At 35.6% G+C, this 18137-nt stretch overlaps 1 protein-coding gene across 5 annotated transcripts in view; it reads left to right on the forward strand.

The window, feature by feature from the left end:
* FAT1 (FAT atypical cadherin 1) overlaps positions 1-18137 on the forward strand; it is a 119636-nt gene that overhangs the window by 88639 nt on the left and 12860 nt on the right. For all 5 annotated transcript variants that reach the window (XR_001313312.2, XM_087724490.1, XM_014062249.2 and 2 more), the window contains exons 15-24: positions 1809-2023; positions 2579-2716; positions 6039-6182; positions 8634-8831; positions 11222-12023; positions 12800-12931; positions 13017-13180; positions 15365-15827; positions 16939-17092; positions 17604-17714. Coding sequence is in view for 4 of the 5 variants with exons in the window: in XM_087724490.1 (XP_087580616.1) it covers positions 1809-2023; positions 2579-2716; positions 6039-6182; positions 8634-8831; positions 11222-12023; positions 12800-12931; positions 13017-13180; positions 15365-15827; positions 16939-17092; positions 17604-17714 (2521 nt within the window). In the remaining variant the exon portion in view is untranslated. The remainder of the gene's footprint in view (positions 1-1808; positions 2024-2578; positions 2717-6038; positions 6183-8633; positions 8832-11221; positions 12024-12799; positions 12932-13016; positions 13181-15364; positions 15828-16938; positions 17093-17603; positions 17715-18137) is intronic.

The raw sequence follows: 18137 nt of genomic DNA on the forward strand, positions 1-18137 counted from the left end.
TTCCCTTTTTTAATATGTGCATTCACAGACCTTTTTAAGCGCAAATGAGCATGCACAAAAATTTTGGGGCTCCAAACCAGTAGTATTGCCGGCAGGAACCCACCCCTGGATTGACCGGATGACTGAAAATCTCTACAGACATTTTAGTTATGCAGTTTGGGATGAAAACCCTTTGAAAGGTGTGGGAGTAGGAATGGATTTCCAGAGAAAAATTGCAGACTACAGGAACCATTAGGTGACCCTGAGGACACAGATGAACTTCCAAGTGATTCAACAATCCTCTAAAAAGATCAAAATACCGGGTTTCTGCAAGGAATATAAATCCTTCAATTCTCCACCTGTCAGAGTTGAAGAAGCTTCTTGGATGAGAAGCGAAACATCTTCAAGGGAAAAAAAGGTCCACTTACCTCTAGAAAAAGCACCTTTGGGACAGCCATGACCTGGATGATTGAAAATCTCTACAGTTTTACTGACTAACGGCGATCATGAGAGATGCTGCAAAGACTGTAAATAGTTGTAAATTAGCCATAAAACTGTTCATTTATAGCCCAAACAAAAAATACAAGCTCTTTTGGCTCTTCATAATTTTTTTAAGTAAAGGGGACATGAGACAAAAAAAAACTTTTAAGAAATACTCCTCTAATTTTTCTAGAATAGCCCAGTTTCCCCCGACCCCTAGCCAGGCCACCAAGACGCAAAGGTTGGAGACAAAAAAAAATCATAAACTAAACGTAAATAAGACCAATTGCTTGAAAATCCCTTTTTGTCTATGTATGTGAATAAAAGTTCAAATATAGAAACACATATAAATGCACACTTTTTTAAAAAACCAATCAGGCATTACTATATTGTTCCAGCTTTATATGATTTCTGTGGGCTACATCCAAAGCTTGAAAAGTCTACCGTACTACTTGATATGTTGATAAATTCCATTTATACCAATCAAATGGTTAGGAACCAAAAAAACGTTATCATTATAAAGTCATATTAGTAGACTGGTGAATAACTTCAAAATATATTCAAGAAGCCACAACTTCCAAGTTATATTTCCAACAATAAGAGAATCGTAACCAACTTCTTTGAAGTGTGAAATAAGGTCTTACATTAGATTAATTTCATTTTAAATTAATAAAAGATTACCTCAAAGCTTTCAAGCAACCTTTCATTTGTTTAAAAAGATGAGCATGTACACAATCAACACCAATTTATATCCAGCTCAGTAATGCCAGCATGACAACACATAGACAATACAATTACACTAATGTTGCTATTATATATTTACATTCTTATATCTTCAAGTACATAAGTTGGAAACATTTTGTGACAGTTTTGTCACAATTGTTCCCTTGGACTTTTTGTGTGGACTTTTATGCACAACTTATATTAAGAGATTAGCAATAGATTTGATTACAAGAAGCGAAGAATCCAAATCCTGTTGCAAAAACAGTCTTTAAGAATTCACAGAAGTAACAGATTTGAGGAATTGCAGATCAACAACTTCCAAAGGATTATCGTTGATTATACACCCTTGCTTTGATTGCTTTTAACATTTATTCATCACCGATTGATAGCTTTTTAGCAGAAATGCATCATAGAAAATAATACTATTGGATATATTATGAACATGATCAGCCATAAAAGCATGGATTATTTTCAAGAGGGGTTATTTTCATCTCTTTCTCATGTTACAAAACAGAAACATTTAAAGCTTCAAACCAGTTACTAAACCTGAAATAATTTATGAAGCAATTTGAAATATATCATTGTCATTTTACTTGCTGTAACGATTAGTGTCACTTTTTTTCTAGGTGGAATTTTTATTATTGGAAGCCTTGATTATGAAATTTCCTCTGAGCATTTTCTGATGGTAGAAGCCACTGATGGAGGAACACCTTCACTAAGTGATGTTGTAACAGTGAATATAAACATAACAGATATCAATGATAATACTCCAGTATTCAGTCAAGACATTTATACAGCAGTAATCAGTGAAGACGCTGAAGTTGAACAATCAATCATCACAGTATGTACTTCCATTCCTAGCTTCCCTGAGATAGTCCTGCATGACTCTTGCATTTTAGAAGAACAAAAATTATGCTTAAACAGCAGTGCATGAAAGAATAATATGTTCTATATTTGCTGATTTTTCTGAAGTATTATTTTAAGAGCCACAGTGGTGCAGTGCAGGCTATTTCTGCTGATCACCAGCTGCCAGAAGTTCAGCAGCTCAGTTCTCATGGCTCAAGGTTGACTTAGCCTTCCATCCTTGCAAGGTCGGTAAAATGAGGAGCCAGATTGTTCGGGGCAATATGCTGACTCTGTAAACTGCTTAGACAGGGCTGGAAAGCACTGGGAAGCAGTATATAAATCTAAATGTCATTGCTATTAAACTGAGATTATAAATTGCTATAATGTCCTGAATATTGATTCTGCAATATGATTTAATTTATAATTAAGGATAGATTGGTTTAGATAAGACTTATAAATCTCGAAAATGTTTATCTGAAAAGTTAAACAATTTAAAAGAAAATCACTATCTACTTAGCTTGGTTTTAATTCAGAAATGTGTCTCTTTTAGATTATGGCAGCTGATGCTGATGGGCCTTTGAACAACCACATTCGATACTCTATTATAGATGGCAACCAAGGAAATCCTTTCACAATTGATCCCACTTTGGGGGAAATTAAAGTGGCTAAACTTCTCGACAGAGAGAAAGTAGGGTTATATTTAAGATTATGTTTGTAATGGTTTAAACTGTATTTCTAGATATTATCTATTAGTTAAAGAAAAAATATTGAATATTGAAACTTTCACAATAAGATTTTGGAATTACAACGGACAAACAGTTTCAAGTGGAAAAATAAATCCTATTTTGTTTTTTACAAGACATAACAAACATAAGCAATTTTATGATTTCAGGTAGGCAGAAGATATACATGTGTGTGGAATGATGCAAAATCTTATAACAAAAAACTGAAGGAAACTTTCAGAATGGAATTAGAAAATATCCACAATATCCGTATTAAAAGTCTTCTTTGTATAGACTATGTCCAAGAGATATTATTGAAGAAATGACAGATGTAGGACAAATTTTATCTGACAAGATAGAAAAGTAGATTTACAACTGAGAGGCCAAGAATAAGACTTAGAAAATGACATTTCACTGGAAGGAATTGGCTGGTGTTTTAAAATTTAAAAAGGAAGTACCAATGAAAAAACTAGACAAGGTCCTGGATCTTTTTTTTCAATTGGATTTGCAAAACAGGCTTCTTAAAGGTCAAAAGAATCTCAATTATGTTCTCAATAGAACAAAGAAGAAATGAAAAGAAATCAAATTCTATAACAATATATGAATGTGCTAAAATGTAGCAAGTATTGTGAGTACAATTGGCAAAGCTCAGGACTGGATTGGTTGGAAACATATGGAAGAGGCCTTCATCCTGCAGTGGATAGAATGTTCAGAAACCAATCCACAAGCTTGGAAAATGAACTTTTACCCTCAACCTATTTTATTATTTTGATTAAAATCTAATACAAACAGACTTAAAGCAAGTAAAGGGAATAGAAAGGAATAAAAGGCACAAGGAAAAAGAAAAAGCATATAATAGAGAAAATAAATATACATATAATATAAAGAAGTGACTTCAACTTTTATCACAACACATATGAACAAATTTAGAGATTCTTAAACCTCTCTAAGCATTCATCACTTCATTCCATATCCCATCTCTTATCTCTAAAAAAAAAAAACAAATATCCATAAAAATCATCTTTTCAGTTCATGTACCAGCAGAAAATCCATACAAGATGGCCAGAAGTAAAAATGTATCTTGTTATTTTATCTTCATCAATTAACTCAACTTTATATTCTTTCCTTTTACTTCTTACAATTTTAATTTTTAGTACATCATCATTTCATTACCAGGCTAGGAAATATTTTCAGCAGAGTTTAGGGGATGTTAGTGTTCTTCTGTTTATAAAGGTTTCAAGTGATAAGGAGGTTACATCAAATCAGAGTCATTGGGAGGTGAATTGCTGGTGGGGTGAGGGAAGGGTGGTATTTGTTGGTGCTGTCTCTGGTTGGCTGTCCAGTTGATTTGGATTCCGAGGGGTTCGTAGAGTGGTTGTAAGTAAATGTATCTGTTGATGGAATTGCTTGTGGAGTGCCAGGCTTTGATGAACTCACAAGAGTGGCAGGTCATAGCATGACTGATGATTTTGTGTTACTCCAGTCAAGCTATGGGTTATTGCTATTCCTAGTATTCTGGTTCTCATTTCCAACACCCCATTTGTGTATGATAAGGTTAGTTTTCGCAAGGTGATTGGCTGTGTGATGTGTTGTGGTTTGGGTGCTGTGTGTCAGAATAGGGATTCACCAACACTGGCTAGAAGTCAAACGGAACAATCCCAAATCCTTAATTTCTACCCATACCGACACCAAATAACACCAGCAAACAGATATTTGCCACTATTACAAATAAAATAGGTAATAGAGAGGGAAAGATGAAAGAAGAAAAGGCTTTCCCTGACATACCAGATTAAATAGACAACATCTTCTTATGGTTTTTCCTGCTAATTGTAAGTTATAAGGCTACCTTATAACTGTAGAGATAGTCTTTCAGATAGTTGATCCTTAAGCAATTTAGAGATTTAACTGTTAATCCAAGAAGTTGAAATTACACCTGGTAAACATTTGCCAGTCGGTATATATATATACTTCATTACAAGCAGCTGAGACTTACAAAAGTTAGCATCATTACTGCTAGATGTTGTGTTAATTGCACTGCAGTAGTCAAAGTAGATATGGTGTAGAGGTTTGTAATATATTACTAAAACTGATTTATAGAGTACAGGCCAGTATATATAAACTGGCTCTATTCACAAAAAATTGTTTCTTGGCTTAGTTACCATATTTTTCGTAGCATAAGACACTCTGAAGTATAAGACGCACCTAGATTTTGGGGAGGAAAGCAAGGGGGAAAAATCTGCCTCTGCCTTCCAGCAATTTGCCTCCTTGCAACAAACAGCAAACATTACAGACAATATACACTGTTTGTGGTGTATTTCTGTGCATGTGTGCCTGACGCACAGAAATAGCGAAGAATTGGAGAAATGTACATTATGGCAGTATATTAATGCCTGAAAGTTTTCTTAACTGTTGTCACATAACTCCTCCCAAATATTTAAATAGATCTACTCCAAACATGACTAAGTCAGGGTCTAACAAAACAACAAGACACTGTTACATTTCAGACTATACTTGTACAGAAGCTGTTAAAATTGATGTGGCTTTCTGGAAGTATATGTTATTCTGCTCTATTTAAAAGAAGATACAATAGCATTGGGCCTCTTCAGATCAAACATTTATTTTAAAAAGCTGCTTCGTTTTGTTAAGTTTTCTAGAACAATAATAAAGCAGTCTTTAAAGACTAAGTCTAATAATTTGAACATTCCATAGACATTTATAGTTATTGACTTACCTCCTTGCAGCAAACAGCCTGATTAGCACAAGAAAAAAAAATCTGCCTCTGCCTCCCCGCAATTTGCCTCCCCACAGCAAACAGCAAGTTTCACTTTCAATTTCAGCATGGGCCTCCCAATCATCAGCTGTTTCAGGCTTTAGGGATTGCCATAGCCTATTGCCGCCTTCTCAAGTCCCATCTTCCCCATTTGCTGCAAGGAGGTAAATTGCTGGGAGTCAGAAGCCAAAGGGTGGGGGCCGACTGATGGGTGGGACTATGAATGCGTATAAGTGTATAAGACACATCCAAATTTTCACCCTCTTAGGAAGGAAAAAGGTGCGTCTTACACTCCAAAAAATACAATATGTTGTTTGCGCTACATAGTTGGTACTGTAATGGATAGATGCTTATATATGAATCATTGGTGTAAAGCAACTAGCATTGTTTATGGCCAGATGCTGTGTTGTTCATTTAAAAGCTGTATAAAATTTCTTAACGCAAAATGTGGAGAATTTTATAGTTCAAAAGAATAGAGCCTAATTGTGTTAATCTTTTCTGTGTGTTTCACTCTGAAGATTTCAGGTTATACTTTGACAGTTCAAGCATCAGACAATGGATACCCACCAAGAACCAACACAACTACAGTCAATATTGATGTATCTGATATAAATGATAATCCTCCCTTATTTTCAAAGGAGAATTATAGCATTATTATTCAGGTAATTCATACATATTATATTCTAGCATTTGATGTATTCTGTTTGTTTCCTAATCTATTGGAAAGATTCTACTTACAATGTAATATAATTCAACCATTAGAGGATTGTAAAACATTTACATAAATTTTCAGTGACACTTGATCAGTTGCAGAGTCTGAGTTTAGACGCGTATCTTTTGGGAGTTGACAAATAGTGTCCCTGAAAATGCTAACAATTTAAAAATTCTCTTCCCTGATTCCATGGCTTCAAAAAAGAAGTCAGTCCTTATCCTGATTTTTTAAAGGAAATCCATATTGACAACTTTGCTGCTTTTATTTCCTTCAAAAAATTATATAGGACAAGGGGGAGGATCCTTTTATTTTCATAGGTACTTCTAACTATGTTACTAGGTTGAAATTGATAATTTATGTAAGTTCATCTTGGAAATGGAAACTATTATTTCTTATTCTTTGGGGACAGCAGAATCTCACAAATTTAGTTTTGCCAACATGAGAAATGAAGCTCTTTTGCTTTCTACTGAAAGAAACAAAACATAGCATAATTGCAAGGAAAAGAAACTATCAAAGCTCAATGAACTTATTTTCTGATTCAGTAAGTCATTAGAAATCAGCGATTAACAGTGAAATGTTAATTGATTTGAATGTTCGTACTCAAAATGTATTTGTTAAACCTTTATGGATATTCTTAAGTAGAGAGCAGCTAAACATGAAATATATTTAACAGCATCATCTATAAGTTGGTTTTAATGTTTGAATTTGCAATATACAAAAAGACAGCAAAGGATAATAGTAATATTTACTGACAGTAATTGACAAATTTCTTTTAAAAATACAAATACAAACAAAAACCAGGAGTACAATTAAGAATATTGTTCTGTTGAACAAGAAAACAAGGTTTTAACACACTTAAATTAGCAATATCAAATTTATCCTCTTACAAATATGCAGTAAAGGTGAACATGAGGACATTTAAATAAGAGATGAAAAATATTCTCATTTCCCTTTATTTGTAGCTAAAATTCCTCATTCAGATGCTTGCTTGCTTTGTGATAATAGTGCATTTATATGTAGTGCATTTATAATATTAGTAGACATCATACATTAAATATACCCTGCCTGGATCTTTAATTTCACTCTTACAGAATTTACTAGCTAAGCTTACTTACTTTTGGCATGTTGATTGTCAGAAAAAAGTTGATGGTTGGAGGCCTAGTTGGGTTGCATCGTAAAATACATGAATCAAACAAAGGATAGGAAACAGTAAGCTTAGCTCTCCTTTAACTGCATCGGAAGTAAAGTGACAGAGAGATTAAAGGATTTATTTCACAGAGGGTTATGACACAGACAGGAAGTAATCCTGGATGTTTTGTTACTGAGACTTTTGTACTTTAGGATTGTCCTAATAGCTAAACACATTTCATCTAATCTAGCATCCTACTTCAACAGTGGTCATTTCAGAAAAATAAAAACAAAAAACTAGAAGTCTGTTAGAAGCAAACAACCCACTCCCCACCACCTCAGTATTTTTTGTTCATCCAAGCTGAAGGTTAACTTGCATTAGATAGTATTCATTTCCTAAAAATAAATAAATTCAGAAAATATATCAATTAGATGATATTATATTAAGGGTAGGAAGGAGCTAGGAAACTTGAGATCTATTTGAGAAACGCCCAATATATTATTAAGAAACTTACACATTTTACCTAATTTCTTAACAGCCAGAGCTATTCACTATAACGTATATTCAGACATTATGTATGTAGCATTTTTATTTGCTTGGAAGGACTTTAACATGTTTTCAGTATACGCCAGAAATGTTATAATTATATTTATTATTAATTAATTGAAGATATTGATTTGGAAATTATGGAACTACCTCACCTAACCATTTTCAGTAATAAGGAGGGGAGAGAGAGGTTGCCGTTACTGATACTTACATGTTTGTATACTTTATATTCTTGTATTTTAATACTTTCTATGATCTGAAAAGGACATGATAATATGTGTAAAAGTAGCATATTTGCAGCAACCTCATTTGAAATGGAACAACTGATTGAGCTGGATCATTGTGCTCAGTGCTTTACATGTGGTGAAAAGTCAGGCTGATCATGTTTTCTTCCACTGTACAAAGCCAAGAGGGAAGACAAAGCACACCTGCTAAGTAATGTTCAAAAAAATTAAATTTGAAATCCACATGACCCGTGTTGAGTTTGAAAGATTTATCCTAAATGTAAAGTATCTGTCTTATCTTATAAATAAGTTTTAGCAGTTTGAGAAAGATTGAAATATCCCATTCAATCTGAAACAATAGTTGTGAATTCAAAATGGAGCTTCTTGTCCCATTATCATGTTACATCTTTGTAGTTGAAAGTAGCTTTGTAACTATATTAACACGTCCACATAAAGCATCCTTTAAGGGCTTGTGTCAGAAGATTTCTTCCCACTTTTATAGGAAAATAAGCCAATTGGATATAACGTTCAGCAGCTGGTGGTCACAGACAAAGACTCCTCCCACAATGGCCCACCGTTTCTTTTCACAATTCTGAGTGGAAATGAAGATAATGCTTTTGAGATCAACCAACATGCAGTGCTTATAACTGGTATTCAGCTACAGCGCAAAGTGAAGGATCATTACGTGCTTCATATTAAGGTATGAAATGCTATAATGTTGAAATAACTGGGCTGTGAAAGGATTAGTATGTACTAGTATGGTCAAATCATTTCAATTTAAGCTGATTTTCCAAATCATTATAATTACTACATCTTTACTATTTTATTACGATGGTCATTCCATTCTAATAAAATTAAGACACTGGGCTTGTTGACCCAGAAGATTGATAGTTCAAGTCCCAAGCACCACGTGACTGGGTGAGCTCCCATTCCTGCCCCAGTTCGTAAGAATGCAAATGCAAGTACTAAATAGATACCACTTCACTGGGAAGATAACAGTGTACCATCTATCTTGGTGTATAGTCATGCCAGACACATAACTATGGAAGTTTCTTCAGCCAACACTGGTTCTCTCGACTAGGAAACAGAGATGAGCATCACCCCCTAGAGCCATACATGACTGGACAGGGGAAAATCTTATATATATATAACCATTGATAGATTAATGGTCCATTTCTGTTCTTTATAGAAAGTACGTTTAAGATATTATTATGATACTGAAGAGTAATAAAAAGGCAAAAGTTACCACTCTAGTGCAGCGGTACTATAGAACTCACCAGCCTGGCCAGGGTTACATCTGATTCCTTGTGAAACTTTTTATGGAAGATTTATTTCCTGAAACCTATCTAATTACCCCTGAAGAGCAATGGAATCCCCTTACAAGGCTGAGAGGTGGCATAAACATTTTATCAATCATTCAATCTAGGCATATTAATAAAGAAAATAATATTACAACATTATCAAGAATGTACCTTTCCCAGATCAGTGGCATTTGTACATAAAGAGCACCATAACATCTCATTCCCTTTCAAGCCTGATTTTGGTATCATTCCTACATGATACCAAAATAAATGGTTTCTGATGAAGTACATAATGGATTATTTAAGGAATTGTAAAAGGATGCTTTGTAATTATATTAAGACATTTCTGGAATAGTTAAGGATCTGAACAAAAATTGCTCTGAATTCTGAAAGAACAAAACACAATCCAACTGCCATCTGCGGTTTGTGATTGTTATTGCATCTTTGATCATTTTAGTGCATTAGAGAACATTCTGAATTTGTGATTCCAAAGTCATTTTTAGTATGTATAAATTTTTCACATATTTAAAAGGTCTGCCTTTCCTATAAAGGTTTATAATGAATGTTTTATACCATTTTACCACACTGATTTCAAATTAAATTAATTAAGCTATATTAAAAAATGGTTTTGAGGAGGCAATTAAACTGTTTCAATCGTATCGGAGAAGCTTTCATAAATAGATATTGCTGAAACCTTGTAGTAGGGAGAAGTTGCACTTTATTGTCAGGTTTTCTAGCCACACAAAGTGAATTCTGTTGATGATGGAACTTGCCTCAGATGCCCGCCAGGCTTAAGAATGAGCAATGACCAGATTTAAATGAATCTCTTCATTTTGCAGAATCTAAAAAGCCACTTGCAGAACTCAGAAATAGTATCCCGGATTATATATTTAAAATAAGCTTCTCTTCTATAAATTGTCAGCTTAGAAACTTGCTAGTAATGAACTTAATTTGAAACAGTAGTCCTTTTATTCTTATCGTTGTTAAAAAAATGGGGTATCAGAAATATTCCATTTCCTTCAGAGAAAAATTGGGTACTTATCATCTGTTACTGCCTAGGCATTTCTTTCTAAATTTTGCCAGTAACTAATGTTTCCTGTGTACATTGAATAGTTCTTCATCATAACTGAGATACTAAAAGCAAATTGAACTGAATAAGTGTGATAGATACCATATTTCCCCCCAAATTTAGACAGGGTCTTATTTTCTTTTGACCCATGAAATAAGCGCTTGGCCTTATTTTTGGGGAGGTCTTATTATTTTTGAGGTGCAGGAGGTCCCTTAACCTCGGTCCATGGCTCAGCTGATCGAGAGAGGGCTGGAAGTTCTGTTTCTGGCATACTCTTGCCAGCCTAGCTGAGCCTGTCGCTGTTTTTGCAGCCACCACTGAGAGAAGGGGTGCAGTAGCTAGAGTTTGTGGGAACGGAATCCACATTCTGCATGAATGGCAGGTCTATCTGGGGCGCTTGGGGCATCTTCCCCCCTCCCCCAGGAAATGGCATGGACTGGCTATACATTTGGTTAAAAATTTTAGGAGAGGGCTTATTTTAGGAGAGAGGGTTTATTTTAGCACATGCGCTCAAAAGCCCAATTCAGCTTATAATTCAGGGAGGTCTTATTTTCAGGGAAACAGGGTATTTTCCACTCCTTGGTAATGCTTCTTTCAAGTTCAGTTTTATATGATCTTCATTAGTCCTTTGTGTTTGTAAAAAATACCTGTATTTTGCATCTTACAGTGCTTTAAGTTAAAGGTGAGTTAGATTGAGTACAAAATCATTGTTTATTCTAGGTGGCTGACAGTGGAAGGCCTCAGTTGTCTTCTGTGACTCACATCGACATTAAAATAATAGAGGAAAGTATCCACCCTCCTGCAATCCTGCCGTTAGAAATCTTCATCACAATCTTTGGAGAAGAATATGGTGGTGGCGTCATTGGAAAAGTCCATGCAACAGACCAAGATGTTTATGACACGCTAACATACAAACTGGATCCCCATATGGAATCTCTGTTCAGTGTTTCTAGCACTGGGGGCAAACTGATTGCTCACAAAAGGTTAGATGTAGGACAGTACCCCCTGAACGTTACTGTCACAGATGGAAAGTTTACCACTGCAGCTATCATTGCAGTACATATCAAACAGGTGACACAAGAATTGCTGAATCACAGCATAACTTTTCAGTTTGCCAACCTTGCCCCAGAAGAATTCATTGGTGACTATTGGCGCAATTTTCAAAGGGCTTTAAGGACTTCCTTGGGAGTTAGAAGAAATGATATTCAGATAATCAGCTTACAACCTTCCGATCATCCATCAAATCTTGATGTATTGCTGTTTGTTGAAAAGGCTGCTAGTTCTCCGCATTCAACCAGAGCCTTACTCCACAAAATAAATTCGTCTGTGCCTGATCTTGAAGAGATCTCAGGTGTCCAAATCCTTAAAGTTTTCCACAAACTCTGCTTGGGTTTGGATTGCCCTTGGAAATTTTGTGATGAAAAAGTGACGGTGGATGAGAAAATAATGTCAACTCACAGCACGGCTAGACTGAGCTTTGTCACACCACATCACCATAGAAGTGCAGTCTGCCTTTGTAAAGGTAAGGACTATTTATGTTCTAAGGTACAGAATCAACTCTCTACGCTCTTAAGCAGAAAAACAATAACTGAAGTATAGGGAATATCCTTTGCATAAAATACAAAAATTGACGCCCTCCTATTTAATAGCCACGGTTATAAGTGTAACCTTATATTGAGCAAAACGTAAAACAGTGGTAGAGTGGAGAGGCCAAGCTTTTGACCTCACTATCGTAAATAGCTTTTTCCCCAAATCATGCTGGCTGTAGCCTCTAGGAAAAGTTTGGAGGTCTCTCAAACATTTAAGAACTTCATTTTTCATATCCTTATCTTGATGGCTTTCACAGCTAGCAGTTCTATCCCTAAGGATATTCAGTGTGGGCCTTTAAGAAAACATACATTCATGGTGTGACTGGAGAATTGCAACTCCTAGAAAATTCTGCCTGCCGGCTCCAAAGGATTTGAAAATGATAAACAGCGTATGGTTTACCTAGATAACATAATTTATGAATTCTGTAGAGGGATAAGGGGAAAAAAAGAGTACAATCTCGGCTGAGTAATTTTCCCAGCAGAATTTGATCTGATAGCAATTTACAACTGAACGATAGAATGATTGCTTGCTGGCTGGCTGTCACATTCTCCTTCCTCCTGCCTTCTGACAGCTATCATTTTCATCACCTGTTGTGCCTGAACAAAATTAGGATCAGAGGTTTAGGTGCTCCTGCTTGAATAATTACTGAGAGGTGGAGAGGAGAGGCAGGAATAAAACTAAAGTTATGCTCTGTTTTGTGTTTCCCAGATGGAAGATGCCCTCTCATGAACAGTATTTGTGAGAGAAATCCATGCCCTGAAGGTACCGAATGCTTAGCTGACCTTCAGGAAGAGAAGTACACTTGTGTTTGTGATGGAAGCACTGCCACCCAATGCCCTGGTAAGGTTTTATCACTTAATCCTCTTTGTCTAATTGAGATACGGTCTGCAGTTGGTAAATCCTGGTTTGTGGTTTTCCTTTTAAGTATCAGTTGGACAAGCAGTGACTTTTACTGGAAGCAGTTATGTGAAGTATCGCCTCATAGAAAATGAAAACAAAGAGGAAATGAAACTCACTATGAGGCTGAGAACATATTCTACTCATGCGGTTGTCATGTATGCTCGAGGAACTGACTATAGTATTTTAGAGGTATGTAGCTCCAAATTCTAAAAACTTTTTTTATTTTTTATTTTCTTTTAAACACTTAAACACATTGACAAAAACATATTCAAAACTTACAGACAGCACTGGAACTGTACGTTCCTTCTTACAGCAGAGATCAGTCAGTACATCCTTACAAGTATTGTTTCCCCCTCTATACATTCTAATTTTACATTTATGGTCCTTTTATTTCTTACGCCTTTATTTAATACTTAATAGTCTATGTTTGGTCATTTGTATGAGACAGTCTTTATTACAGACTTATTTATTGTATACTTATTCTATTGTATATCTTTTTCTACTTTTGTAAATCCTACTTTTTCTACTTTCTTATCATTGTTTCCTAATTCTTCTACGGTAATTCCACAATTCCCAAATTCTTATTTCTATCATTAACCATTTGTACCATTTTTCCCAAACTAAATAGTACTCTGTTTCCTCCTTTCCTTCAATTTCTTTGGTCAATTTATCCATCTCCGCACATTCTAAGATCTTCCGTATTATCTCATCTTCGTCCGGTACTGTGTTGTTCCTCCATTTCTGTGCATATGTTATTCTTACCGCAGTAAATGATATGTAGAATTAGATATAGAGTCTCTTTACTGATATTTGTTGTGATTAAACCTAATAGAAATGTCTCCAGTTTCCTGAAAACTTTTAATTATCAAAAACCTTCTGAATTTCATTCTGAATCTACCTCGGATCTAAACTGCTGCAGACTTAGAATAATTTACTGGATTCCTATAATTTAATCATCAGGTGAATACTGCGTTAGCAAGTGAAATGCTTTAGATGGTTAGCTAAATATTTAATGCTTTTTAGAGTATGCATTTTTATCTTCCTGGTTAATAACCTTTTTGAACAAAAGTATTCATGTTATTCTTTAATAGAAGTAAGAAGCATAGTGGAAAAATAAATACAATAGATAAAGAGAAGGGAAAAACTGAAAGATTCAGAATTACTGATAATTTACCAGCAATGACTAGGAATTTTAAATGGCATTAATAATTCCACTTAGATCTTTAAGCTTATATCCGTAAATATTCAGACGTCATTCTACTTAATTGTTCTCATTTTAATGTAGGAAGAAATAAAGCACTATAATTAACTTATAAAGTTTATAAATCATTAAAAAATTGTCTTGCATGAAAAATGAGACATGAATTACAGTATTTCTTAGTTAACAATGGTAATTGGGGCTGTAATTTCCATCACTAAGCGATGCTGTCATAAACCATGACATGATGTGGCTGTATCAGTTAACAACAACAATCCTGACAGTCCCCATTGCTGTCATTAAGTGAGGTTTATGAGTCATTAACCTGCTTGCAACTTTCTGCCAGCTTCCAACAACCAAAATCAGTAGAGAAGGTGGCAGGAAGTTGCAGTTCCCAAGGGGCTTTCAAACAGCCTAGCAGTAAGGGCTGTTATTCAGGAGGGCATGGTTTCATATGGTGCAAGTATAACAAGACTTGGGATGGCTGCTATCAGGTGGGCAGTGATTCAGCACAGTGTGAGTGCACAATAAGGCTTATGGTGACTGCTGTGAGGCAGGTGAGGGGGCATAAAGGTCTGGTATGGCACAAGAATAGTGAAGTTTGGGATGAATTCCGTTAGAGAGAGGAGGGTGTTCAAATACTCAATGCAGCACAAGCACAACAAGGTTTGGGGTTCTGCTTTGGATTGTGAAATGGCACAACCAGAGAAACTCTGGCGGGGAGGGGGGCTTGCTACTGGGCATGGGAGATTTACCCACACAACTTGTGACCATCCTGGCTTCTCCTGACTTTGCAAATGGCAAATATGTGACCATGCAACTATTTTAAATGCAAGCCTGTTGCCAAATTTCAATCATGTTGCTGGGACAACTGAAACTTTTGAGTCGTAGGTACCGCTCATTCAGCACTGTTGAACTTTGAATGGTCATCAACCAAGAATGAATGAATCTCAGTGGTGTTAGATGAAGCTATGATTATATAATCTGACCACAGTTTGATCCCCTCTGAGAGGATGGGGTATCAAGTTTTAGAACTGAAATCAGAAATCTAGTAGTTGCAGTTCTTAAAGATTTTAAGTATTATATCTGAGTAGGCTGTTCACATTCAACATTTTTGTAAGCAGAGCCAATGAGATGTCTTCATGATTAATTGTTACCTTTCTTCTTTCTTTTAGATCCACCATGGGAAACTTCAGTACAAATTTGACTGTGGAAGCGGTCCTGGAATTGTGTCTGTGCAGAGTACTCAAATCAATGACGGCCAGTGGCATTCAGTGTCTCTTGAAGTGGATGGAAACTATGCTAAACTGATTCTAGATAGGGTACACACTGCCTCTGGTATTGCCCCGGGTACTCTCAGGACGCTGAATTTAGATAACCATGTATTTTTTGGTGGTCACATTAGGCAGCAGGGTATGAGACATGGAAGAAGTCCACAAGTTAGCAATGGCTTCAGAGGCTGTATGGACTCCATTGTACTCAATGGTCAAGAATTGCCCCTAAATAACAAACCTCGAAGTTATGCTCAAATGGAAGAATCTGTGGATGTATCTCCTGGATGTTTACTGACACCCGTAGAGGATTGTTCAAGCAGTCCATGCCAGAATGGAGGCATTTGTAGTCCACTCCCTACTGGAGGTAAGGTTTGTTTGTTATTAATATTTAGCATGGTTTTATTTAGAATGGAATAGAATAGAATAGGATTCTTTATTGGTCAAGTATGATTGGACACACAGGCAATTTGTCTTTGGTGCACATGTTCTCAATGTACATAAAAGAAAATATGTATTCGTCAAGAATCATAACGTACAACACTTAATGATAGTCATAGGGTACAAATAAGCAATCAAATCATACTAGGAATCAATATAAATTGTAAGGATACAAGCAGCAAAGTTACAGTCATACAGTCATAAGTGGGAGAAGATGGGTGATAGGAATGAAGAGAAGATTAATAGTAATAATAATGCAGTCTTAGTAAATAATTTGATAGTGTTGTGGCAACTTGTTGTTCAGTAAAGTGATGGCATTCGGGGAAAAACTGTCCTTGTGTCTAGTTGTTCTGGTGTGCACTGCTCTATAATGTTGTTTTGAGGGTAGGAGTTGAAACAATTTATGTCCAGGATGTGAGGGGTCTGTAAATATTTTCACAGCCCTCCTATTTTGTATGATCATAAATATAAATGCTGTACAAGACCACTATCTTATTGCAACTTTGTATTAGCTGGAATACTTTCCAAGTAATAGTCTAAAACCAGACTTTCCGTAGAACAAGTAAAGACATATTTTAAAAAAAAACTTGCATATCCCAGGTGCCATTCAGTTCAATTAGCCTAAATGTTAAATGCCCTGTGGAGCATCACTGCTGGGTCTAGTTTTCTAAATTCTAGTAAAGTAAAACTATCTAGACTCTTTATTTATTATATTTCGACATTTAAAGTTTTCATAAGCTGTCAAGGTTTTAAAACGAATGAGATGTAATATGTTCTTTTGATTGTAATACTGTAATCATTTCTGAAATAGCTATCATAATTACAGTTACTTATTCCATAGTAAGATATTATTAAGCTTTATTAACTGGTTCTTTACATCTTTTTAGGAGTGGTGTATCTCTGTAATGCTTTTTTAATGCTAATTTATCTAGATTTGGTTTTCAGAAAAGCTCCATTGATTGTCTTTTCCGTGCAGGAAAAAATCATTTAGTTTTGTGAGCACAGTGACATGCTTTTATTCTTGGCTTTCATTGCAGGTTATTATTGTAAGTGTGCAGCTGCATTTATGGGTACACACTGTGAAGTAAATATCAACCCATGTGCTTCCAATCCCTGCCTTTATGGTGGCACTTGTATTTCCAACAATGATGAATTCATCTGCCAGTGCAGAGGGCTATATACAGGCCAGAGGTAGGAGGCCTCTTTCTAACTGTTGAAATAAATTTCATCCCAATATGTTTATCTTCACAGTATCGGCTCTATAATATTATCTGCTTGCATGTGTACTTCGAGAAAATGGTCTGTGTGAGCATTTACTTTGTTAGAAGCAGAAGAAAGTTTTATGTATGTTTGAAGAAGTGAGGTACAAATGAGGACAAGCTTGCGTATATAAACATATGTCTTGTTCGGTCATTCTCTTAGAGAGTCAAAACCTGTTGTGGATTTTGTGGAATTCACATTTATTGGAAAAGCAAGATTCTCCCTGCAAGAATTGTACAAAAAAAAGTTGAAATCCATGATATCATATCTGTTTATGGTGTGGGCAAATACATAGGCAGGATAAATGTTAATAATCCTGGAATCATATTCTATTAACTTCACAAAACAACTTTCTCTGGGCACCTGGCTGAATATGCTGACATTCATAGCTCATCAAGTTTGAATGATTTAGGAGGTAATTGACTGTTATTTTTCCCTATAGGTGTCAGATTGGTCCATATTGCAAAGACAACCCCTGTAAAAACAGCGGCAAATGTATTGATAGCTTAGATGGACCTGTTTGTGAATGTGATGCAGGTTTTCATGGTGAGAGGTGAGTATCTTTTGTACAGTTAATGGTTTTCATTGCTCAAGTTTACATAGCAAGTGGAATAAAAATTCTTACCGGGGGGGGGGGGGAGGTTAGTGTCCCATAATGTTACCTACCCCATTTTTAAAGCGTAGTTCTATCATAAGAGGCTGAAACATAAAGTCAACTATAAAGAATGGTCTCTAAACACAGAACATTCGGATCAAAGAAAAATTGTGTTACTATCTGTGTTCATTTGACATATGAGACAAGAACTTGACTAAATTTTAATTTATCAGTGAACAGGTATCTCCACTGGCTTTTTCTGTGCAGCCAGCAAACCATGGGTAGCACAAGTATAATATTATTGCTATGGTTGAGCAACCTTTGGTTGATTTTGTTTAAAGACTTAACCTATAAAGTACGAATAGAACTGTTTGCAGCACA

The sequence above is a fragment of the Thamnophis sirtalis genome, unplaced genomic scaffold (assembly GCF_051295495.1).
Source record: "Thamnophis sirtalis isolate CommonGarterSnake01/CBP01778 unplaced genomic scaffold, rThaSir2_p1.2 scaffold_10, whole genome shotgun sequence".
NCBI classification, from domain to species: Eukaryota; Metazoa; Chordata; class Lepidosauria; order Squamata; family Natricidae; genus Thamnophis; species Thamnophis sirtalis.